General features: G+C 37.3%; 1 protein-coding gene across 1 annotated transcript; it reads right to left on the bottom strand.

The window, feature by feature from the left end:
- Positions 1 to 17,324: 17,324 nt before the first annotated feature.
- On the bottom strand, positions 17,325 to 26,623 carry LOC120889779 (spermatogenesis-associated protein 31D3). Its single transcript, XM_040285637.2, has 4 exons — positions 26,483 to 26,623; positions 22,689 to 22,734; positions 22,019 to 22,079; positions 17,325 to 21,735 (listed from the first exon to the last, which is right to left on the bottom strand). Exons 1-4 carry the CDS (start codon positions 26,621 to 26,623, stop codon positions 17,763 to 17,765), a joined length of 4,221 nt encoding a protein of 1,406 aa, XP_040141571.2. The 3' UTR covers positions 17,325 to 17,762.
- Between the last annotated feature and the right edge of the window lie 478 nt (positions 26,624 to 27,101).

Below are 27,101 nucleotides of genomic sequence, written 5' to 3'. Positions count from 1 at the left end.
GAGCATTTCACAATCCCCATATATCAGGATCTTTACTACAAACTTTGTCATTAAAACTCTTTCTTTTTTAAAATATTTTTATTAGTTGTTCATGGAACTTTATTTTATTTTCTTATTTATATGCAATACTGAGAATCAAACCCAGGGCCTTGCTCATGCTAAACAAGCACTCTACCACTAAGCCACAACCCCAGCCCTAAAACTCTCTTTTTAACTGACATATCCTATCCATGATGTGTCATGGACCACCTTACATATCTATTATATACATATCTACCACTAACACTAGCCCTGTGCATGTGACACCTCTCAATACCCATTCTTCTGTCAAGCATTCCCTGCAAACATAAGAAATAATCTGATAATAGAGACACTGTGATAGAGTAAATAATAGAGTTTTAAGTCTTTTTCATTCCAGAGTTGTAGTTGTACTCTTAAGAACTCAAAATTCTTTATGCTACTAAATATATCACATTCTACAATAAGGTGATCTGAATAAGCCATCTGATTCAAACAATGGAAATACAAATGTCCCTTCCCATCCAGATAATAATTCCTTGTTTATAACTGCTGCATAGCCCTCTGGGTTACCATCTATAATAACACAGAGTTGTGAAAACCTTTCCTACCAGGTGCAATATCATAGGGGAAAAGATTCTATATTTTCCTTTGCAAACAACTGAATGACTCTTGCAAACTGTCTGAAATTGATACACAGGGGTTTAAAATATTTTGCATGTTTTACAGATGCTTTCAGATATATTTTTTAAAAGGCATAGACTAGTTTAATAAATAAAAACTATGGATTTCTTTAAGAACTTTGTGTCCCTCTCCTTGTGTTATTTTGGTCTTCATTTTCCACAGCATTTTCTAAGTTTTTTTGTTCATTTGACATTGTCTGTGGTTCATTTTATAAGATCAAATTGCTTGTGAGAGTCATTTCCATCAAAATTGTTTGCTTATTCACAGAATCAAGATAATCAATCATTCTGTAGCAAAAATGAATGAAAAATATTCTTGGTACTATAATAATCCACCAATCCCTAAACACATTTCATGGAATCAAAATGTTAACACATAAATTGCAGACTGAGGTCACTTCTGAAAGGTCACATCACTTAATAATGTATTTAATATGCTATTTTGAGAACTTGTTATCTCATTTGCCTGAATTTTCACAGCTGGTCTTATGTCATTAACCACCCAATATGGTTGTATTCCTATAACTAGTTTGTAGTGTCACATGTAGTATAACTCTACAGAGAGTTGGTGACTTTTAGGAGAACACTATTAATAAAAAAATAGTGAATACATCTTATCATGAAAAATATATTCATGGAATTTGATTTAGCATTCTGTTAGGGTTTAGACATCATGTACCCCACAAAAGCTCCTATTAATGTAGGAATATTCAAAGGTGAAATGATTGGATTATGAAAAATTTAGCCTAATCAGTCCATCTTAGTGGACTGACTGGGTGGTACCTGTAGACATGTGGAACATGGCTGGAGGAGGTGAGTCACTATGGGAAGCTCCTGAAAAGGCTTTTTTTCCCTGTGTCTCTTTCTCTCTTTTTTTTTCTCTGCTTCTTTGCTGCCATGAGGAGAGCAACTACTCTTTTATGAAACTATGAGTCCCAAATAAACTTTTCTTCCTCTAAGTTATTCTTGTTAGGTATTTTGGTCATAGCAAAACAAATACCTGGTTAAAACACATACTTTTCTGCCAATTTTCTAAATTTATTTTGTCTCTTTATACAGAATCCTATTTCCCTTTTTTCCTATTACCTTAGAACCCTATTTCCTTCAATGTAAATTGTTCTTAAAATGTAATTTCAGTTTTCCAATTGCGTGATACTTCTTCATTAACTTCTGAGCTTACCAGTAGCCACAGGATTAGAGTCTAACCCTCAGTGTCAGGGAGTGATGACAGCATCATGAAATGGCCTTCCTGCTATTTGGCTGTTACAGTCATCAGAATGTTAGAGCACCTTCAAACATCCTATCTTTTCTAAAGTACCAATATATACTGTTAGCCACATAACTAACTGTTGGAGCACTGGAACATACCTGAACTCATATTTTTTTCCTTTTTTATTTGTCTTTTTTTTTTTGGTAGTGGGGATTGAACTACCCAGAGAGATGCTCTGCCACTGACCTACACCCCCAGTCCCCTCCTTTTTTATTTTTAGACAAGATCTTGCTGAGTTGCCAAGGTTGGCCTCCAACTCAACCTCCTGAGTAGCTGGGATTGCAGGTATACACCAATACACCCAACCATACTTGTATTTATATTCACTTAAAATCAAGAATCATCTCTAAAACACATAGATTGCTGGTTTAAATTCCTGTAATTCCCACCCAGGTCAGAAAGGAATGGGGAGAAAGAACTTTTGACTAAGATGTATGAGGGAAGAAAGTGAACAATCATTTTTTATGTAGACTTTAGACTTCAAGCATTATTGTAACTGGTGAGACTCATTTCCATCAAAATTGTTTTCTTATTCACAGAATTAAGATACTCAACTGGTGAGTATAAAGTAGAACATGATTATGCTTTAACTTTTGCTCTACAAATTGTTTACCCTTTAAAATATCATTTTGCTAAAAGTAAAGTGTTGTTAATAAAAACTCTCACCATTTTTTTCTTTTTTATTAGTACTTTATAGTTACACATAGTAGTTGGGTTCATCCCAACAAACACATACATCCTTGGAATTTAACTTCAGTTTGTGAGCCTCCTGAACATCCTCCATCTTCTTTCTCATTTTATTTACTGTATTCTACTAGTCTTTCTCTTGCTCATCTGTTTATTTAAATTTGATTGTTTCTTCCTACTTATACATGAAGGTGAAATTCTCTGTGGTATATTTATATATGCATATAACATGATTATTTTAATAATTCTTTCTGCATTGCCTCCTCTTTCCCATCCCTCCACTCTCCCTCTCCATCTTCTTCTACATTACCAATCTTCCCTTTATCTTTGTTTCTCTATTCTTCCCTTCTCTTTCCTTTATTTTACACTAGCTTCTGTATGAGAGAAAACAGTCAACTTTTCAGTTTCTGATTTTGACTTATTTCACTTAGCATGACATTCTTCATTTCTATCCATTTACCCACAAATGCCATAATTCCATTCTTCTTTATGACTGACTAGAATATAGTTAGATAGATATCACAATTTCTTAAGACAGGCTTTTGGGTTAATTCCATAGTTTAACTATTGTGAAATTATGCTGATATAAACATTGAGATGGCTATGTAACTGTAGTATGCTGATTTTAGATACTTGGGGAAAATACCAAGGAGTGGAATAGCTGGGTCATATAGTGGTTCTATCCCTAGTGTTTTGAGGAATCTTCATACTGCTTTCCAGAGTGGTTTTACTAGACTGCAGTTCCACCAACAAATGTGCAAATATACCTTTTCCCCCACAACCTTGTCAGCATTTATTATTGTTGATAATTGCCATTCTGACTATAGTAAGATGAAATCTTAGTGTAGTTTTGATCTGCATTTCTCTGATTGCTAGAGATGCTGAACATTTTTTTGTACATTTGTTGGCTATTTGTGTTTCTTCTTTTGAGATGTTTCTGTTTAGTTCTTTTGCCCATTTATTGATTGGATTTTGGGTTTTTTTTATTTTTTAAGATTTTTGCATATTCTGGATATTATTCCCTTATTGGAGAAATAGTTGGCCAAGATTTTCTCCCATTCTGTATGCTTTAGGCTCTTAATCATTTGCTTTTCTGTAGTAGTTTAATAACATACCACTTGGCTTAATTTCTTGTGCTTTGGGTGTCTTTAGGCTATGGAGGGTTGACTCTATGTTTTCTTCTAGTAGTTGCAAGGTTACTGATCTAATTCCTGTATCTTTGATTCATTTTGATTTGAGTTTTGTGCAGAGTGAGAGATAGGGTCCTACTTTCATTTTTATACGTATACCTATCTCGTTTCTCCAGCACCATTTGTTAAAAAGTCTGTCTTTTTTCAAAATATATTTTGGCATCTTTGTCAAATATTAAATGGCTGTAGGTAAGTGGATTTATCTCTATTTGTCTCTGTGTCTTCTATTCTGTTCCATTAGTCTTCATGTTGATTTTTATGCCAGTACCATGCTGTTTTGTTTTTACTACAGCTCTGTAGTATAATTTTACATGAGTTATTATGATTCCCGCTGCTTCTCTTTTCTTGCTTAGTATGACTTTGGCTATTCTCAGGTTCTTATACTCCAAAAAATTTAAAAATTATTTTTTCTAATTCTGTGAAGAATTCCATTAGTATTTTGATGGAAATTATATTGAATCTGTATATTGCTTTTGTTAGTGTGGCCATCTTGACATTAATTCTGACTATCCAAGGTGTTTTTTCATCTTCTAAAGTCTTTTTAAATTTCTTTCTTCCATGTTCTATAGTTTTCATTGTAGAGCTTTTTTATCTCCTTGGTTGGATTATTTCCCAAGTATTTTATTTTATTATTTTTTATTTTTATTTTGGGGTTATTGTGAATGGGATGGTTTTCTTGATCTGTACCTTGGCTGAATCAGTTTTGGACTGTAGGAAAGACATTGATTTATGGGTGTTGATCTTGTATCCTGATACTTTGATGAACTCATTTATAAGCTCTAAATATCTTTTGATGGAAGTTGTTTTCTATTTGTTTGTGTGTGTGTGTGTGTGTGTGTGTGTGTGTGTTTTGTCTTCTAGATATAGGATTGTGTCATTGACATACATAGATAGGTTGACTTCTTTTCTTTCCTATATGTATCCATTTGATTTATTTTTATTGATTTCTGATCACTCTGACTAATGTTTTGAGAACTATAATGAATAGGAGTGGTAAAAGTTGACAACCTTTTTTTTCCCAATTATAGAGGAACTGCTTTTGGGTTTTGTCCATTCGGTATAATGTTGGCTTTTGGTTTGTCATAAATGGCCTTTACAGTTTGGAAAGGTAAGTTCCTTCAACTCTAGCTTCTCCAGTGTTTTTAACATAAATGGGTGTTGGGATTTTGTCAAAGGCCTTTTCTGCATCTATTAAGATGATCATGTGATTGCCATCCTTAATTCTGTTCAAGCTGTGAATTACATTTATTGATTTGTATATATTGAACCAACCTTGTGTTTCTGGAATGAAACCCACAGGATTATCTTTCTTATATGTTTTTGATGCATTTTGCTAATGTTTTATTAAGGATCTTTGCATCTATGGTCATCAGGGATGTTGATCTATAGTTTTATTTTCTTGATGCATCTTTGATTTTGGAATCAGGGTTATTTATACAGGCTTTATAGAATGTACTTGAGAGTGTTCCTTCCCTTTAAATTTCATGAGATAATTTTTTTTTGAGAAAGACTGATGTTAGTTCTTCTGCAAATGTCTGGTAGAACTCAACTGAGAATCCATCAGGTCCTGGTCTTTTTTGTGTGTCAGAGGAAAGCTTTTTAATTGCTAATTCAATTTCAGTACCTGATATTAGTCTGTTTAGGTTTTTTTAATATCTTCCTGATTCAATTTGTAGAGGTCATGTGTCTAAAAATTAGTCCATGTCTTCCATATTTTCCATTTTATTGGCATATAAATTTTAAAATAGGTTCTGATAATAATTTGAGTTTTAGAAATATCTCTGATAATATTTATTTTTTCATCTCTAATCTTGTTGACATCTCTGTTTTTCTTTTGGTTAGTTTGAATAAAGGTTTATCTTATCTTTTCAAAGAACCAAATTTCATTGCATTGACCTTGTGTATTATTTTCTTATTTTCAATTTCATTGATTCCAGTTCTGATCTTAGTTATCTCCTATCTTCTACTGTATGGGGAATTAGTTTTTGTTTCTTTTTCTAAGGCCTTGAGATGGATAATAAGCTTATTTATTTTCAATCTCTCTATTTTTTAAGTGTAGGCATTCAGTGCTACAAATTTTCCTCTTAGAACTGCTTTCATATTGTCCCAGAAATTTTGATGTGTTGTATCCCTGTTATTGTTCATGTCTAAGAATTTGATTTCTACTCTCATTTCTTCTTTGATTAACTCTTCACTTAAAAAAGTATTATTAAATCTCCGTGTGTTTATGCAATTTTTATTATTTGTCTTGCTGTTGATTTCTAGTGTCATTCCATTGTGATCCTATAGGATGCATAGGATTATAGAAACATTTTTATATTTGGTAAGATTTGCTTTGTGGCCTAGAATATGATCTATTTTGGGAAAAGTTCCATGTGCTGCTGAGAAAAATATAAATTTAGCTCTTTGGGGTTAGGATCATTTGATTTATAGTATCATTTAGGTTGGAGATGTCTTTGTTGATTTATGTTTTTATGTCCTGTCAATTGGTAGTAAGGGTGTGTTGAAATCCTCCAGTATATTGTGGTTGGGTCTATCTGGAATTTGATGTCATGGCATTTTTTAAATGTAATTGTGTTGCTGACATTTGGAGCATAAATGTTTACTATTGTTACATCTTCTTGCTGGATTGTTTCCTTTACCAGGATGTAATGGACTTCTTTGTCTCTTCTGATTATTTTTTTGCTTGAAATTTGCTTTGTCAGATATGAGAATAGCTGTTCCTACTTGTTTAATATACATTGAATATTTTTTCCATGAGATGAGTCTCTTGTAAACACCATGTAGTTGCACCTTCTTTTCTGACCCATCATGCTAATTTGTGTCTTTTAATTGGCAGTTGAGACCATTACAATTTAATATTAATGTGGATATATGTATGTGGTTTTCTGCCATTATGGTTTTGTTGTATTTAATCTTTTCTTGATTCTCATTTAGTGGATTATACTTCTATTGATCTTCCTCTGTGTGGGAGCTTTGGGAATAGGTTTTTTTAGTTCCTCTGTGTGCAGTTTATCTTAGACTATTCTTTGTAGTGATGGCTTCATGTGCATGAATTCTTTTGGTTTATTCTTATCATGAAAAGTTTATTTTCCCCTTAAATTTGAAACTGAGATTTTTTGGGTATAGTCACATTGGTTGACAGCTTTTCCTTTAGAGCTTGGAATATTTCACTCAAGGTCCTTCTTGATTTTAGGATCTCAACTGAGAAATCAGAATTGAGCCTTTTTGGTTTGCCTCTAAATATGACCTGATATTTCTGTCTTGCAGGTTTTAATATTCTCTCCTTGTTTTCTATGTTAGTCATTTTTATTATGATATGATATGACTTGGAGAGTTTCTTGTTTGAATAGGTCTATTTGGGTCCTTCTCCTGTATGTAGATATCTCATTTATGATAAGGGAAAAGTTTTCTGAAAATATTCTTTTATGTTTTTGCTTGTATCTCTATGTTCTCTTCTATCCCCATGTTTCTCAGGTTTGGTTGGTCTTTTAATATTGGAGTAGAGTTCTTGTATATTCTGTTCTTGTTCTATAATTTTTCCCTTTTTGCATTCTGTGTCCTCAAGAAAAATACTTTGTCTTCAAGAGCTGAGGTTCTATTTTCTACACAATCTAATCTGCTATTGATATATTCAAGTGAATTTTTAATTTGATTTTGTCTTTCATTTCTAGGATTTCTGATTCAGCTCTTTTTATTATTTCTATTTCTAGATTGAAGTGGTCTTCTATCTCCTGCATTTGTTCTCTTGTTTCTTTGATCTTCCTTTAGTTCAATGAATATTTTAATAATCATGTTTTTATAATTTTTCTCTAGGATTTTGTCCATATCACTATCATTGGGATACTTTGTTGGGGGATTTTGAAATTTTTTTTGCGGGGGGGAAGATTTGTTTGCCTATTTCTTCATGTTTTTAGATGTATTGGACTTACACGTCTATTAACATGGATCCCCCCTTTCTCTTTTTTACATGTGTGCTTTCACATGTAATTATCTTATTTGTTCTGGTATTTTTTGATATATTAGTAGATGTCAAGGGATGGGACCTGAAGTTCCTCTCTGATTGTTTCTCTTTGGGTCCTTAGGTTGGAGATGTCTTTATTGATTTGTTGTTGGTTTAGTGCTGTTGTCTCTTCAATTCTTTGAGTTGGGGTAATGTCAGGGCTCAAACGGGTTTAGACTGTGTGGGGGGTGAGATTTACTATTGCTTAGTTGAGTTGTATTTCTCAGCTGTAGACTCTCAATTCTGTGATCTTGAATTGTCCTGATCTCTTTCCAGCCCTTTTAGAGGGAGGGAGTATCTGGAGTAGCATAAATGTCAGCAACAGATGTATGGCTTTAGATAAATGACCAGTGTCTTCTTTGAAATCTGTAACACTAATTGCTACTTATTTAGGAATGGTCGGGTCAGCATTTAACCACAGTACAAAATAAAAAAAACTGTGAACTAGGTCTGGCATTCAACAGCAGGTATCTAGTATGTCATCCAATATATTAATAGTTACACCAATTTGAATGGGCTAGGAATTACATAGTCTAAACATTAGTTTTGGTTGTTGTCTCTTTTTTTCTTTTATTAAGATCAAGTGTCATTAATGTATGTGTGGAATAAGATATGCTGTCTTCTGGTTCAGTTTATTTCAGTAGTAGAGTCTGTAACTTGTGAACTTTTAGTGTCCCTGTTGGTTTCGAGCACCTCACACAATGGGGACAGAGAAAAAAAACAGTAAACAACTAATGCAAACAATATGCAACATTAAATACTTAGTTTCTACTATGACATCTACATTAATTGCAACACAAAAAAAAAACAGGAATGGTGGGGTCAGCAATTGTCTACAGTTAAAGCAACTGATTTGGCTTTAAAACAAAAAGCAAGTGTTAACTATGTGATCCACAGAGTAATAATTGTGTCACCATTGATGATGCAGGCAAAAGTTTTATAAACCAAATAATTCTAAAAGGTGGCAAAAATTCAGTTAGTTAGCAGAGAAGAAAATATGCTAAGAAGGTAGAAAAGAGTTTATAATTTCAAAAAGTGAACAGAGAGAATGCAGACTCTTCTGTAGCAGGTGATGATTATAAGGAAGGAGGGAAAACAGGAGAAGCAAAATTAGAGAGAGGAAGAATGAACCATAGAATTTGTTATCAGGAGAAGAAGAGAGAGAAAGGGAAATAAATGAAAACAATAAATGAAAAATAAAACAAAAATTTTTTTTTAAAATAAATGAAAACAAAACAAAACAAAACCAAAATTTACAAACCAAAAAACCCTCTCAATAGACAATGCAAGGAAAATAAATACATTTTAAAAAGCATATAAATGAGAAAAAATGAAACAAATAAGAATATGTATAATATCCCTGAATAATCAACTCAACTCCGCCCCCACACACACACTCACACACCATTTCTCTCCCCCCCCTCTCTCTCTCTCTCTCACACACACACACACACACACAGAGACACACACAAACACACACAGATTCTTAATAAAAAATGAAGAAAACACCTATACTGAGGTGATCAAAATATTTGACCAATATGGATGGTCACTGTCTGTGTTCTCCTGCATTTCTTTCCATTTCTTGAGCTATGTACTGAGATATATATAGATATAGATAGATAGATAGATAGATAGATAGATAGATAGATAGATAGATAGATAGAGCAAAAGATGGGGATTTTAACCCTTCCTGTTTTCATGTTGTTCTCCCAGCTGCCAGTTGGAGTGGCCTAAGACTGAAGCTCTTTGATATAAGTCTGTTTCCATTCTCACTAGTATGAAACGGGATGGATGAGGAAGTAATGTCAGTTGGAGTTTCATCCATACAGACCAGATAGGCACACTCCCAGGGTAAAGGTTCTACAGAAACTCTCACCATTTTTGAAATTAATTTCTGTGCCATAGATACAGCTGAACTAAATATGAACATTAGTTCACAAATTAGTTTTTCAAAGGCATGAATCAAGTAAGAAAACTTTTAACCAAAGGCATTTAATTTTAAATTATATAGCATGGGGGCTGGGGATGTGGCTCAAGCGGTAGCGCGCTCGCCTGGCATGCGTGAGGCCCGGGTTCGATCCTCAGCACCACATACCAACAAAGATGTTGTGTCCGCCGAGAACTAAAAAATAAATATTAAAAAAAAATTCTCTCTCTCTCTCTCTCCTCTCACTCTCTCTTAAAAAAAATATATAGCATGTTCAAAAATAATCATGTAGAAATTTTCTAGGTAGAGAATTTATGTATTCTCTGTGTTTATTTAAATATCAATATTTTAAATCCCACAAATTGACACTTTCTATCCATCTTCAATGGGCTAAGATTTTTTTGTCAGTTGTATCTGAAGTTTCTTTAACTTCTATAGGTAACACAGAAGAGGAACTGGATTGTTTTGTACATAAGATTGCTTCCACTTGAAATGATGTCACATGAACTTGAGAACAGTTATCTTGTACATGATATTCTTAGAGATAATCAGACCTCAATTGATAAACTCTTGTGCTGTGCGTATGGCATGTAAAATATGTGCAACTATGGACTGAGACCTCTAAAACTGTGAGCTCAAAATAAACTTTTCTTTCCCCAAATTGTTCTGGTCAGTTATTCTGGTCACAATGATGAAAAGCTGACTAACACAAGTATCTTCACAATATATCTCATGATTTTCTGAACTTTGCCATTCCCAGTAAAGGTGACTCTCCCTTTAAGTAGGCCTCTGCTCTGCATTGATGATGATAGAAAGCTGCTTTTTCCCAGAGAACCTTCTTGACCTTTGCATTTTATAGTACTGCAAAGCCATTGCAAAATGCACCTTATCTGTTTTCTGAAAAGGCTTTCAAGAGCTTTAGTCATGGGGCTGGGGAGGATTTACCCCTAAGTGTCTCCTATAATGCTTATCCTGAGCAGGGTGGCTCTTCCTTCTGGTTTGGGATGCTCTGACCATATATTCCCTTCACCAAGCTCTCCTATTTTGGATCCTGGAGGGCTCAGTTTCTTTGCAGCATGTGGGAAATTTTTATTCATGCAATTGCATAAGACATGTTTAAGGTCCCTTTGCTCTTGGCCCTGCTCCATACCGATTCCTGTTTATTCCAACTAGACATGCAGCACTTAGGAAATTTCCATGTTCCTGCTGGAGGTGCCCTATGCATGAATCACTAACACTTGGAATTCAAGTTATTTGAAGAAATGAATATATCAGTGGGAAGGCCTCCAACCTGGCTAGGCTCCCTGTTCTCCAATTTAGAATTTAACTCATTACCAATTGACTTTGAAGGTCTGATGAGTTAGGATCTTCATATACATATATAATAGATATTATATATATTTTTATTATATAAAAATATATATTTTATATAAAATAAAAAATATATGTTTTTATTTTATTATTTTTTATGTGGTGCTGAGGATAAAACCCAGCACCTTGCATGTGCTAGGCAAGGGCTCTACCACATAATCCTAGCCCCAGGAACTGATCATGTTGATGTGGGACTTCAGCAATCATGGCACTTTCTACTTAGCTGCTTTGTCAAGATGTTACTATATTATATTGTGGTTTAAAAGTACAGAATAATCTGCTGGACTTTTTGGACAGAGAAGTTATTCTGAAATCTTCGTCCTTTGCCCTGAAGTCTTTCTACACTTACAAAAACCCATTCTTTTATCCATTGGCTCAGGTCCAGCCCCAGCTTCCCTTTTGGGCAGCTTTGTGCTGCATTTGTTGACTAGGATAGCCTGATTCTGACTTACTTTGTCTATGATGCTCAGTGTGGCAGGCAGATAAATCTTTCTACATCCTTTATTCTCTAATTGTGCTCTACACATTCATGGTTGATATCAGAGGGTGATTGTCTCAGGTCCCCGTCCTTCTTTTCCTACAGGTGAGATGGCAATGAAAGGGTGAATCAGCACAGAGCCTAAAATTTTTGTTGTCACCTTGTCTCCATGAAATGTGTTAGAGCTTCCTCCAAGGAACTTGGAAACCCTAACTTTAGAATCCAATCAGAGATAAGGTTAGCTGAGGAAAGAAAGTTAAAATAGGAAAAGGACCGAGACAGATCTTCTTTAATATTTTAGATTTCTATGGATTCATGGGCTTTGAGGGAAAGGCTGCAGATCATCTTCATACAAAAACATCTATGGTCTTCCATAAACTTTTTTTTGCTGGAACCAAGGAAGAAAATCTCCTGGATGGCATTCAGTAGTGCCAAGTCTATTACATTTGGCTTGGGGGATTTCTCAGAAAGAATCAATGTCTGAACACCCCATTCTCTGAATACATACCTGCTCACAGGAATGAAAAGAAGCTGGGTCATTATTACATTGCTTATGGATATTTGAAATGATACAGCCACAGAATGACTGTGTGATAGAACACTAAACATGTGACTACAATAATATTCAGCAGTTACTCTCCTGGCCATTTACCACAGACAAATGAAGATACATATTCATCCAAAACTCTATTCAAATGTTTGCAGAAGCTCTATTCTTAATAGCCCCAAATTGGAAACAACCTACATGCAATCCAATGAGTGGTAAAGCACACTGCAGTAAACCCAATCCATGGAATAAAAAAAGACTGAACTATTGATAAATGGAACCACCTACATGAATCTCCAGAGAATTAAACTGAGGAAATAAAAACCTATCCCCAGAAATTACATATAATGGCTCCTATATAAATTTTTAAATTACTGAAATTTAAAAATACAGACAGGGTGTTGGAGCGGGATGGGATGTGTCTTTGAAAGGCAACCTGATAGATGCTTGTAGTGATACAAATGTTTTGTTTCTTGATGTCAATATTGATATTTTTTAAAAGATACTGCCTTGGGAGAAAGCTAAATAAAATGTACACAAGATCCATTATTTCATACAACTAAAAGTTAATGTATAGTTATCTCAAAAATGTTTAAAAGAACCTCATAGTAAATGATATGGATGTATTTGCTATCATGATTTTGATGACTTAATATCAAAACATCATATTGTATACTTAAAGTCATAGTTTTTTCATGTCAAATATACCTGCAAAAAATGAGAGAAGGCAATACAATATTTCTTTTCCTCTTCACTTTCTAAATAATTTAATTTTATAGTCATTAGGTGAACAAAGCAACACAAGCAATTCACACTGAAGTGAGAGGGAGGGGCAGTTAGGGAGCTGCAACAGAATCCCAGAGCAGCCTCCTATGGGAGTTCATGGGCAGGTGACCTGCAGGGGATGCCCAGTGGGATGAAAATGGAAAATGGAGGGTAGGATCCTTCAGGCATGGAAGGGAAGAATGTTGCTTGTGTGACCAGACACCATACCTTTGAATCAATTTTCAATTCTGGTTTTCTGGAAGCAATGGAGATCAAATCCAGAAGCCTACAGTGAGACTGCTGCCACTTTTAGAAAGCCAAAGGGTATTTCCTGTTAGGACCCATCCCTGGCTATGGTCCATCCCTGTACATGGCCCTGCCTGCAAGTGTTACTGGGCAGGGCCACCCTGCTAAAATTCTTTCCATTGCTCATTCATTTCTCCAGAAATATCTGAGCTCCACTAGATGCTGATTATCAAATACTTGGCACAAAGCAGTCTTGAGGTCATGATGTAGAAGTGGTCTCATTCTGGAAGGTCGAAATTCAGTGGTATGTTCCAACATACTACTGTGGACTGGAAAGCAAAGACAGAGTCCAGCCCAAGAAGATGGAGGCAGGCATCAGAGAATTCTCTTTCAATGTTAACAGAAAGAAAAGAGCAGAGGAGAGAAAGGAGATCAGGGTGAGGGAATCCTAAGTTTTGATGATGAAATATTTCCACCTGTTGGATTATCATTCTTCTATGATGGTCTAGCACATACGCATAACCAAGGAGGAGTGTAGTAAAGTTTAGGTAAGTGATGTAGTTTGGATAGGTAAGAGAACTGACTAAGGAACCAATTATGCATGTTTCACCAAGACAGAGTTTGTTTCCTCTCTTGTAATTAGCATCTGGTGTGTCCCAGGTACTTAGAAGATTGTCTAGCACAAAGCAGCCCTACAAGAATGAAAGGATTATCTTCAGACATGTTGAAAGCAACATTTGTTTAGTTTAAAAATTACATCTGTTGTTTTAACCAAAGGGAATCTGTCCCTTTGGAGAAGGTCAGTGTAGAAACAGTAGAAAGTTGGATTTTATCAGATGGGAAAGATGAAAAGAGATGGAAGGACTCTCTGGAATTGAGCTATACAGGTCTATGGATGAAGGTAGATCATGAAGTTTTCCTTGAAGAGGGAGGAAATTAGGACAAACAATTTTTTGGTGGAGGAGAAATTTTAAAGTGGCTTCTAGTTCCTGAAGTCATCAAATTGGCCTACTTAGAGCATAAGCAAGGAGAAAAAAGGGTGAAAAATCAGAATGAATTATTTTAGGAGAGGTATTCCTGGTGATAAGTTTTAGAATGTGTCAATAACTAACTCAGAATGGAGGCAAAAGCCTCTGAGAAGGGGTGCATAGCAGGAGGTCAGGTCATTAGATCATTTATGCAGCTAGAAATTGGAGCTTCCAATTGATTTCCCTGAATTCGAACATTCTGTCTGGGGCTCTAGACAGACCTCTGCAAATCAGCATTCTCCTTGAACACCTAACTTCAGTCAATGGTTTTAGTTGGGAAAGAAGGCAAATTTGGAGCAGTGAGAGACTCAGCTATAATACACATCCATTTTATTTTTGTTTGTCTTGTCACCCAGCATTCACTTACCTTCTGGAAATATTCCCTCTAATTCCTTCTAGGGAACTAACTCCATACTCATTTTCAGAACACGTGAGAATAGAGTTGTCATTCTCCATCACTCTTATTTTAAGAATGGTATATGTTGTTCAGGCTTAGTCAACAAGATTATTCCACACTTTGGGCCCCAGGGATTGGGTAGAAATGGGCATATGACCCAAGAAGACACAATGGGACATTTTAAGGAACTAGTGGGAGGCACGCCCCATTTTCACCTCCATGTCAGTCTTGGAAGATACAGTTATGAACTTTTCAGCTACAAAGTCTAACATTAAAGCTAACCCAGAAGACAGCCAAGAAATAGAAAATGATTTCTAATGGTATCATGTGATCCCCAGCAGGAACTCTGTTGCCTAAGGCCATCCTTATTCTCATATTTTGAGTTACCCAAGTTAACACTTCTCTATTTAATTCTCTTGAGTTGTATTTGTTGTCATTCCCATCCAAATCTTTCCTACAGTATAAGGGGGCTCTATTCTAGGTTACCTTTTCTTAAATATATATTACTTTCTATGTCACTCAGGTTGCATTTCTATTAAAAGACAGAAAGGTAACTAAAATGTAGAGACTTAAAAGTACAGGTTTCTTTCACAAGTGCCAAATACAAACAGTATTTAATATTTTGAAATTAAGTCTTGCTCAAATTTTTGACTTTAAGTGATAGAAACATATCTAATATTTGTTATTTCTAGGGGCTTAATTGGCTTTTTACCTATTAAGTTTGAAGTTTATTGGCAAAGAATATGTCATGAATGGGAAACAAAATGTTTTCCTGTAACTGCCAGGTTAATGGGGCTTAAAGATGACTTGTCTCAGTAAACATAATTTCATCCCCTAAGAAATCCTGCTATCTCCCAGAGGACTTCTGCACAGTACTCATCTTCTTAAGGGACCTGTCTTTACATCCTGATTCTCAAGTCACCTGAGCCCCTGCTATCATTAAGCAGCTCTCCTCTTTTAACTCACCACCTGCTTCACCTTCTGCCCTCTCCCTCCTAGAACACATAGCTGATGAGAATCTGGATTCATCTGTATAACAGGAACAGGTGCCTTGAATATTCTTTTGGGGGGCAGAAAATATGAATGCCATTAGTAACTCATTAGACCAATACCCCAGAACTTCCTGAAAGACAAATGTGGAAAGTTAGTTTTGATTCCTGTGGATGTCCCCTCTGGTAGAGTGAAGAAATGTTGATCAATAACTTGGTAAAAGACAATGCTACAAATGAAAATGACATAAAGTTGTATACTTAAGTAGAGCAAGAATCCCTACAGAGGAAATCACCCTGTTATTACTAGCATAAGTTTTCTTCCACAGTGAGGCATTGGTAGACTTCCATAATTATCAGGTGGTACCACTATTGCTACCACCTAAATTTGAAGATATCACTTCCTAAATACTTTATACATATTCTGCTTCACTACCTCATACAATATTTCTCTGAATATAAGGAAGTTATGTGTCTCTGGATTAGTCATTCATCTCTTTAAACACCCACGTTTACCTTGGTTCATGTTCTTGAACCATAGGAGCTTGGAAAGCACCCCATAATGAGAGTTCTATGCTCTGAATTTCCTGAAAGTGGCATTTTACCAACTAGGAGACTCATTCTCTCTGATGTTCATGCTATGAGTTTGAAATGATAAGTACGCTATATTGAATATATTTAAAGGGAAAGAAATTCTGTAGCCTTGTAGCATTTTCTTCCTCTTTAAGCCTAGTCATCTCTATAGAAGGTAAAGTTTACTTTTATAGGCCTGTAGCCTAGAAGCCAGGACAGAGTGGAGAGACAGGAGGAGCTAAGATGAGGACCATTTTACCTAATTTCTCCTTCCTTAAGTCTAAATACTGGCAGTGATATATCAGATGGCTCTAAGGTTTTCTTTCTCTTTACTTTCCATTTATGATAGCCATACACCACCTTGTCTCCATACCACTTTTCTCTACTTTTTTCGTGCTTTTTAATTTGCCACTACTCCAATCAGCTATTCACCTTGATGACATGGATATGGATGAGATGAAGATGAGGATTTACTTGGCACCTTTGGCCACTGTGGTTTCAATTAAATGAGTGGGGTCTCCAAAACATTTATGCTAGGTAGACTTTTAAGATGACTCTAATGATCCTGCCTCCTGGCATCCATTTGCATAATTCACTGTCATCTCAAGTATGGTCTAAACAAGATATGTGCTTCTAGGGCTGGGTATGTGATTCAGTAGTAGAGTGCTTATGTAGCGTTGCTTAGGTCCTGAATTTTATTCCCAGAACTGCCCAAAATCCCAGCAGCATAAGAGAAAGGTGATGTCATTGCCCTTTTTGAAGGAGCACACTGTTACATTGGAGAGACCCACAAGGCAAGGAACTAAAGGAGACCGAAGGCAACTCCAGCCACTGGCAGCAAGGAATTGAGACCCTGAGTACATCAGGCCTAGAGGGACTGAATCCTACTACCAAGTGCTACATAAGTGAATATAGAAATGTATCTTTCTATAGTAAAACCTTCATATGAGACTCTGGCCCCCACTGACATTTTCATTACAGCCCTGGAGCAGGGACCCCCTGAAGCAGGGAGCCCAACTAGGCTTTGCCTGGATTCCCAATACACAGAAACTGAGGCAGTAAATGTTATTTTAAGACATTAAACTTTGAAATATTTATAACAGCAATATGTAATACAAACATTACCAAATCACCATAAACTTGGTGTCAGATGTAGCACGGCTGAACAGGAGAGACCAAGACCACTTCCCTTAAAAAGGATGATACAGTGTCTGACATCATCAAAGCCAATGTATTGCCTTGGTACTGAAAGACCATTCCTTGCACTTCTATGGTGCTCTAGATAAGTCCTCATTTGCCTCTGAAAGGTGAATAAGACAAACAGCCTTAAGAGCAAAAGTGACTCCTTACTATTCAAGCATACATTTGGGATCCCTGAAACCTACACCACAGTGCTGGACACACAGAACTCCACTCTATATCAGAAGAAACATTTATTAGTTATTTGTTGTGGAGATATTGTTCCCAAAATAGGATGTATTACCATGATTATTGAGAGGCTTCTACCTAGTGGCCTGTATTATTCCTTTAAGGAAAATTTTCCTTCCTCTAAGTGCTGAAGAAGCATTTTCTGTTTGCATAGAAGAATCAAAGCTCTGAATCCAGTGTCTCTAGCAGATGTGAGGGCATCCAGAGGTACCTGGTATCCTTGCCTGAACATGGAATTTGATGGGTCCAAGACTTCCTGGAGAATGGGGGAAGATATTGACTCTGAAGTGATGCCTGATCTTTGAATGAGACACTCTTCTGAGGAGCTCTGAAACTGTCACTGATCTGTCTCACATCTGTAAGACTACTTGGGCCAGGAAACACAGCTTCTTGGTTACAGGAGTAGGGACCTGACTCTTTTTGTTGTTGTTTGTCAGAGATAGCCTCATACTTAGTAGGTTGTCCTCTGTCAGTCTCTGCCTGGGCCTGTAGTTCCTTCTTCTGTTTATGCAACTCCCAGGCCTCACATTCCTGCCTATGTGCTAGTTTCTCCTCCAGGATCTTTCCAAGGGCTTCCATGAGTTTATGGGCTTCAGGAGGGTCATGGCTCACAGACAGAGTGCTATCTTTCAGAGGACTCTTCTGGCATGTGCTTTTTATCCTGGAATCAATCCACTGAAGAAATTGTCTTATCTTTTTTTTGATGCAACTTTCAGAAGAAAACGCTTTTTTTTGTGGCAGGGACTTAGATGCCTCTTCTAATTTTCTGTCCTCCTCAGGTTGGCTCTTTCTTATTGCTCTAAATGCATCTAATCCTAAGTCCTCACCTCTATATTTTCCTCCTTTACATATTAAAGGGCTCACTTTTCTCTCAGCTGGTGGGAATCTCATATCCCAACAATTCCCTAAGATATCCTTAGGGAGCCAGAGCTCCTGTTGTTTACACATGTTGGTCCTTGAATCATTCAGATCAAAATGCAGCTGCTGAAAAACTTCCATGTCCTCACTAGAGTCACTGTTGGAGTGAGACAGTGAAGAATCAGAATTGACATTATATAAAGGAAGGACTACATCTCTGGGAAAACCTTGAGCCTGGCTAAGTGACTTATTCCCCCGCTTAAAAGACACCTGTCTTTTAAGGTCTAACTGTGTCAGATCTTCAGGAATTATTATTGGTGGGGTGCATTGAGTGGCTGGGATAGTTTCTACTTTACTCACACTCACACTTATATTTTGGGAATCTTCCAACTTGCTGGTTGTTGAGATAGTACCAATTTGTGATTGAAGATTACAAAGCTCATGGGCTTTGAATATCTGCTTGCACATGTCAAAGCTGGAATAATGTTTTGAATTCTTATTCTTTCCCACCATCATTTTGCCCTCATGCATGTCTGTTCTATGGCTAAGACTTACCATTTCATCCTTTGATTTATCTCCATCTCCATCTTGCCTTATGAGCTGCTCTGGACTGTCTCTCTCTTCTGATACAGTGTCAGTCTGACTTACTTTGTCTTTGATTCTTCCTGTATTAGGCAGACATGTCTGGCTGCCATTCTCAATTGTCTGTACATTCTCTGTAACTTCATGATCAGTATCACAACATGGTTGTCTCAGGATGTCCTGAACTTTCTTGACCACAAGTGAGGGGGCAGGCAGAGAATGATCCATAATGGAGACTGAATTTATTATTTCTTCCTGACTCTGATGAATAGCTTTAGAGCTTTCTGTAAGGAGCTTGGAGACTCCAGATTTGGAATCCAGCTCAGAAGTTCGAGTTGAGGATGAAACAAAGATATATTGAGGAAGAGGCCATGTTTTGGCTTCTCTCAGCACATAGGATTTTATGGATTCAAGAACCTTGAGGGGAAGGCCCCACTTCTGACTTATCCTAAACCTAATAATATGGGCTTCTAGTAACTTTTGGGTTTTGTTATCAAGGAAAGAAAGCCCTGTGTTGGTTGTCTGGCACTGGACCCTACCCACAAGTGATGACATATTATTTATGTTATCTGTATTGGTATGGGAACTCCGAGGAGGCAGCAATGCATTGTCCTCATCCAGCCAAGAAAGACAGACACCTACAGGGACCCTACCTGTAGTGATCTGCCAACACTTCCGGCTCACATGTAATCTAAGCATGCTTTTCATCTGATTCAGGTCTAAGTTCTTCCCTGAAACATTTATTAATTCATTCCCTAAGTCATTCCTTGAGTGACACACACAGTCACTTCTTTTCTCAGACAAAGCATTCATATTATTCCTTACATTGCATTCTGAAACCATTAGTGGATTTTCTAATGGACCCTTCCCCAGGATTTGCCTGAGATTTTTTGCCAAATCCTTGTTCAGCTGAAACTTTGTGGGGAAATTCTCATGGGAACTTCCTGAGAGACTCCATTCTGTTTTCTCGAGATCCTTGCTACTGTGGCCCTGAAGCTCAGAGGGTTGTGAGTAAGCATGTCTGTGGCCATGCTGAGATGTCTCTGTTGATGTGATCCCAGTCTCCGTCAATACTCCAGATCCTATAGGACTGCAAGACTGGAGGTTCCCAAACAGAATTAGATTCTTTGGTACCTGGTGCTCCGGGTCCTCCTGGGGTTGACTGCTGATATGAAAATGGCCAGGAAAGATGGAGACTGGGGCATAGGCCTGGGAATATTGCCTGACTGATGGAAAGCTGGGAGCTGGAGGACAAAAGGCTTCTTGACACTTTTCAAATTCAGAGCCAAAACCCCACAAATGTGCATGATGTGTGTGCAACCCATGCCATTCCGAATGTTTATTTCCAGGTAAGATGTCAACATCAACTTTATTCTGTGATCTATGGAAAATATTTCCATAGTCCTGAATCTTGGGTGGAGAATATAATGGTAGTATAGGGAGTGGAGATTTACCATGGGCCAGGGAATGGGCATGAGTGAGAGGTAAAGTTTGGGATTGGGGATTCATGTGAGGAAAAGATTGAGAATGTATGCTGGTAAGGGAAGGTGGGTGGGACAGAGGGCGTGGTGGAATTTCTTTAGCCTGGATTTGGATTGCAGGAACATTACAGGTTCTATTGAATAAAACAAAGTGAGGTTCTAGTGAGGAACAGCTCTTAGAGACCAGAAGAGTAGCCACTATTGACTCGCTATGGCGAGAGGGAAGACCCCAGAAGAGCTGGCTGTATTTATGCTCCACATTTCCCCCCAGAGTCTTCACATATACAAAGTGCTGACAAATTCCCAGATGTTCTGATTTGTCTTTGGTGTCCCAGCCAGTTTGGGAAGCTATGGTGTCTTTCTCATCAAGGAAGGATTTCAGTGAGTTCCATGAAGATGTAAATTGGTATTCTGACCACTTTTGTTTTATCAATGGTCCCTGCTTCTTTCCTTTATTTTCTAAAATTTGGAAAGTCATTCTCTTTTTTATTTTTCTCTCCAAGAGTTGTTGTATGTTAAAGCCAAGGAAAGAAATGTGTCTGCCTTCCATATGTGAAATATCAGAATTTTTCCATAAATAGAAATATGGTAGATGGAAGGAAGCATTCTCTTCCTGAAAACCATAGTGTGGTAATCTTGGAAGGACTATATTCTTGTTATGAGACCAGGAGAATTGAGAAATTGCCAAGCTTGAGCAGTCAATGCCTCTGATTGTTGGAACATAATTGGATAACTCCTCAGGGCTATTCTTGAGAGCTAAATTTGCCTCTGGTTGGAGAACAGGATTTGTTCCCCGAGTGTGATGTAATGGGAGGGAAGGAAATGCATGAATTTGGGGTGAGAATGGGTTTACTGGGAATTTAGAATCCAAGAGAGGGAGAGGCTCTGGTGGCAGAGAATCACCCAGTGATGAGGGTAAAAATAAGTCTGCTAAGGTGATCTTATTAGTTGAGAGAATGTAGGGGAAAGGTGAAGGTGCTGTAATTGGGTCTTCTGGAAGGACTGATGAAACAGCAGAGAGCAAAGAAGTTGATGATTCTGTCATATTATCTGTGGATGCCAAAGAGGACTGAGAGAGTAGAACATCTTCCAAGGATGCCAGATACAGCAGATGACTGACCTCAGCAGTTGTCCTATTACATACTTCACAGAGAGGGTCTGGACATAGCAACTGGCGAAAGCGGGTGGTATCAAGATGCTGGCCCAGGGGACTGCAAAAGAAAGGAAGTACAAAGCTGTAACCAGGACCAGCACAAGGAAAGGAAGGCCCCACAGTCTTATTGGTGATGGGGCCACCTGAAGCCTCTTACCCTCATCATAATCCCTACATTTATTACCCCACAACACACTCTATAGCCTTTCCCAGGGCCTTCACTCCCATATCTGTTGCTATGGCTCCACATCCCTGTGAGAAGGGCAAGCTTACCTGAATCCCTGAAGAATGCCTAAAATATATGATAAAAGGACCGGGAAAGAGGAGGAAATACTAATCACCTTTTCACGATAGAAAACAGCTTCCTTCTCTCCTCTGCTTCTTTCTGGCAACTTCTCTGATCTGGGAAATAAGGAGAGACAGTGATATATAATGAAGGTAGAAATATAAGGACTATACAGGGTTCCCTTTGGGGAGTTCTTTAGGATATTAAAGTCCAAAAGCCCCAAGAATCAGTAGAAAAGGTTAAATGTTCAAAAATAATATTAAGAAGGTTCACATGTATATCTGGCTTCATTTGTAAAGTATAATCACATATAGCATCCCATACAGTGTTCAAAATTACAAAGTGAAGCTTAGAAGTCAGTGGTTGCCTAAAAGATAAATCTGAGCAGACAGAAAGTAGATGACTTAACACAATATCAGGAGGTAGAAGTTCTGAATACAAAGCAACCAATAGTTCTTCCTCAGTATCTTACCTGGTCACTTATTGGACAACTCCCATTGTCCAGGTCCATCAGTGCTTCATGTCATAAGTGGATAGAGCAGGGACTTTGAGGAGTGTCTGAGGTGTGACTGTGTTCCCCTGAGTCTCTCCTCTGAGGGTTTTGTTTCCTGAGATACACTGTTATCTAGCAAGTGACATTTTTAGAGATCATAGACCTGGCACCTCATAAAATGGACACAAAGGTTCATCCTTGCAAAGCTCAGGTCAGACAGACAGACCCTTACCTTTAAATGTTCCACCTTTTCTTCTTCTCTTGACTCTTCCCTGACTCTAAGAAGGAAAAGAAAAGAATGTGAGCCTGGGACTTGCTTCTTTATTATTCTCTCTAGGCATCTCAGACATTCATTCAAGAATAATATGATTCTACATTTAAATAATTATTTCTTCCTTTCATTAAATTTTAAAGATGATCAACTATTTTCAATTTTTTCTACCTTGAAATCTTCAAAAAATGATTTTTTTCTGTGTGATTCATACTTGATATTCTCAGAAGTCCTCTGCTTAAAGAGGACATGGAATCTGGGGCCAACAGTCACATCTGTGTTCTCCCAGAGGAGTCTGTATCCTGGGGATAGTGCTCAGGTTTCAGACTCTACTCAAAGGTCAGCACTAGTTTCCTGATCAGTCCAATATGAAGGAAGGAAGGCTCTACTGACACTTAGAATTCTAAGTCCCATTCCCATGTCAGGCATCCTTCACCTGACATGGGAATGGGACTTAGGATCAAGTGTCGAGAGTCTTCTTGTTCAGAGAAGCAAAACTTTCTAACCAGACAAATGCAAGTCACAGAATCAGGAGAATTTTACCTAGAATCTTCCATCACACCCAACTTCAGGTGGAAACCTTACACCTTCCTGAACCTCTATCGGTGCCTGAACAGTGATGTCCTGTCCTCTCTGCAGATTTCCCATCTCAAATATCTCTCTAAGCCAACCAAGCTGATTTAGATATGTGGGAAGAGGAACAGGAAATAAAGATCCCCCCTAATTCTGGCATGAAGGAGCTTACAAAACTGAATAAACTGAAAATGACTTTCCTTGGAGCCATGAAAATTCACCACCCACGTCCATGTCCTCAAAGTAAATGAAGAACATTACAGTGAATATCACCTTATCTGGAGCAAAATCTACTGGAACCATACAGTGGTAGGAACACTTAAATGAACCCTTTGATTAATAACTAGAAGATGTGTATAGGCTAGCATCAGAGTAAGAAAATTCCAACAGTCATTGTCTCAAAAAAGTCTCTCACACTTCATGAGTTTCCTCTGAAGAATCCCCCAAGTTCTCACAGTGAAGACCCATGAAAATACCTTCACATTTTCTGGCAGGAATAGAGAAAATAGAAACATTTTGAAATATAATCTGGTTATTCTTCATAACAGAAGACTACTCAGCAGAGTTCTAGAGCCTTACCCTACATGAAGAAAGGGAAATTGCCCAACTCCAAACCATTGTAGCCTCCTTATCTCATCCAAGGTGTGTATTGGTGGGGAGGTTGAGATGCAGGGTTTAGGACTAGAAATTATGGCACACAGGACCACTAAAAGATTGAGATATACTCCTATCCCCTACCAACCTGCCACACACACCTTACCATCATATTAACAGGACTACAGTGTGGTAATGGTTAAAAGAGTTTATGTTGCACTTACATTTTGTACTTAAATGTTCTAAGGAAATGACCTCAGGGAAAGCTACAGATATAAGAGGATATTGAAGCCTCTGTCAGGTACAACAACAGTAGACATTATATCCTAATGAAGTTAATATAAATCCTAACAAACACTAAAAATCCGTTAACCTCAGTTCCTATTTCCTAATACATCATGTCTGGCTTTAAAAAACTATAGAAAACCCCCCCAAGGCTTGCTAAAAGACAAGGGGATAAATAAACAGTCAGTATAGACAAAGCAAGCATCAAATCCACAAAAGTATCACATCAATTTTGCAATTATCATACATGAAGCCCTAAATTCTATGACTAATACACTAAAAGCATTCATTGAAAAAGTAGGCAACATGCAAGAACAGATACAGAATGTAAAAAAGAGAGATGAGAATCAAAATTGATTGTTAAAAATGAAAAACACTATAACAGAAATAAGACTGGCTTTGATGGGCTCATGAGTGGACTATACATGGCCAAGGAAAGAATAAATAAGTTTGAATGAATATCAATAGAAGATTTCCAAATGAAAGGCAAAGAGAAAAAAATGTTAAAGTCTAAATCCCCCCAAAAATTGTAATATATTTTGGAAATTTGTAAATACGTGGGGAGAAGAAAAAGAGAGTAAAGCAAAAGAAATATTTGGAGTAATCATTTAAGATTAACAGTAAGAATTTTTAAAAATCAATGACAAATTATCCATATAGATGAAATTTTATATGGATCCAATATAGATTAAACTGGAAGATATCATGCACTAGGTGAAATAAGCCAGACATAGAAAGAAAAAGACTGTAATACCAAACTTATATATGGAATATTTTTTAAAATATTGAATACATAGAAAAATTGAGAAGGACAGTGGTTACTAACAGCAGCAGGGGGCTGGGGAAAAATGGGAAGATATAGGACAAAGGGTATTAAATATTATCTGGTAGACCTGAAATATATACAATTAAAACTAATATAAAAACCACCTAAATAAAAACTAAATCCTATAAGTTCCTGTTTTAATCACATAACAGAAAAAAGGAGACAATAAAGAGAAGGTACAATGAATAATAAACTGTTACAGACTTGGTAGGTATTAATCCAAAAGTATAGAAAAATCACTTTAAAAGTGAATGATCTGAATTCATCATTTATAAGTAAGAATATTAGAGTGGATAAAAATAAACAAGACTATCTGTATGCTATTTAGAAGATACCCATTTTAAATGGACACATAAGTAAAGGGATGCATAAAAATGTAGCATGTTAACAGTAATTTAAAAAGCAGGGTAGTTGTATTAATTTCAGACAAAGCAGACTTTAGAAAGAAGGGAAATTAGCAAGGATAAAAAGTGCATTAAATAATAGTGAACCCAAAGTTTGAGATGAAACTAGAATCTCCACTTCTGCTAGTATATGTGTACAGGGGGGTGGGATCTGCATAAGCTGCAGACCTCTGCAGCCAAGAAACATGTTGCAGCTGTTAATGGTGGGCAACACCTTCCCATATTGAAGCAGACCTCAGCAGCTCACCACCAATTTCTTATTTCTGGGTGCTTTTCTTGTGCATTTGAAGAATGAAATCCACAATTCATAGACAAGGATGAGTGAGTAGGATTTATTCAAGTGTGACTAGAAACAGAACTCCTGTGGGTGAGAGAGGGAACCCAATGGGAGTTGCCACCTGATAGTGCTAGTCTAGAGCTTTATATAGCACTTGGGTCAATGCTATTGGTCCAAACTTTTGCTAATCAGGGTTTGGAAAAATAGGAATGCTATTAATTAACTGTTGAACTTTCATTCAGGTCCACCCCACTTCCATTTTCTTGATGCTCCTTGGGAAACAGAAGGTTGAGATTCTTGGATCATGGATGCTCCAGGTTCCCAGTTGCAGTGCTTTGTGCAGCAGGCTTCTGCAGTGGGCTTCAGCACTGACCTGAGCGGTCCACCATGGGGTGACAGGTCTGTAAGCCTTGGCTTGCCTAGGTGCTGGCTTGCAGTGCCTCAGGCCCCTGTGGGTATACAGGGTCTGTAAGGCTGCAGCCCATGCTCACTGCCTGTGTTCCAGCCCACAAAAAGTATGTTTTTTGACCAAATTGAAGTTAACTAAAAATCAGTAATAAAAAGGTAGCGGAAAAACTCCAAAAGCTTCTCAGTTTAAACAATTTAAATAATTTATATTATTAATTAATTTGTCAAAGAAGTAGTATCAAGAAAAAAATTTTAAAAAATGAAAATACAATTACCAAAATGTAGGGAATGCAGAAAATCGGTGCTTACAGGTGAAATTATAGCATTAAATGCATTTATGATTGTAGAAGAAATATCTAAAATTTTGGAGCATCTTCTGTTTACTTACCTGATTGATGTCTCTCTGTTTGCAGGATATGGGGAAATATAGATCTGTTGTCAGGTAGCTCAGGGACAGAAGGAGGAACCCCACTCCACACAGAAAGTCAAGGATAGGAACATCCAAGAAGTCAAGCTGAAGCTCATCCATGCTGCAGCAAGGCTCCTCAGACAAAGAAGAGGGCCTGCTTCACCAGAAGTTGGTCACCAAGAGTGCATGTTCTAGACCACAGTTCCAGATACACATCACAGAGCCTCAGTACAGACACCAGAGGTTCTTGAGGGTGGGGGAGGGGACAACACATGGGAGATGAACCCATGGCCTTTGCCCATTACCAAACCCTGTTGATCTATCCATTCCCTTAGGGACTTTGAGATTCCTCCACCTCCTCCCCAACCCCCAACTCCACCCTTTCACTATATCATACATCCACCTCAGTGAAATATTCTGCTTTTTTCTTCTGTTACCTGGAGAAACAAGAGAGCACTTCACTGTTTGGTGATCTCTCACATAGGACCAAAGAACAGAAACCAAGATGAAGAGGAAAACAAGGGCATAGCCTGTCCATGGCAATGTCTTCTAATAAATCTTTCTCCCCAAATCTCTTTTAAGCTATCCTGCCCCTTCA

The sequence above is a fragment of the Ictidomys tridecemlineatus genome, chromosome 4 (assembly GCF_052094955.1).
Source record: "Ictidomys tridecemlineatus isolate mIctTri1 chromosome 4, mIctTri1.hap1, whole genome shotgun sequence".
Taxonomy (NCBI): domain Eukaryota; kingdom Metazoa; phylum Chordata; class Mammalia; order Rodentia; family Sciuridae; genus Ictidomys; species Ictidomys tridecemlineatus.
This window is presented reverse-complemented; position numbering and strand designations above follow the sequence as displayed.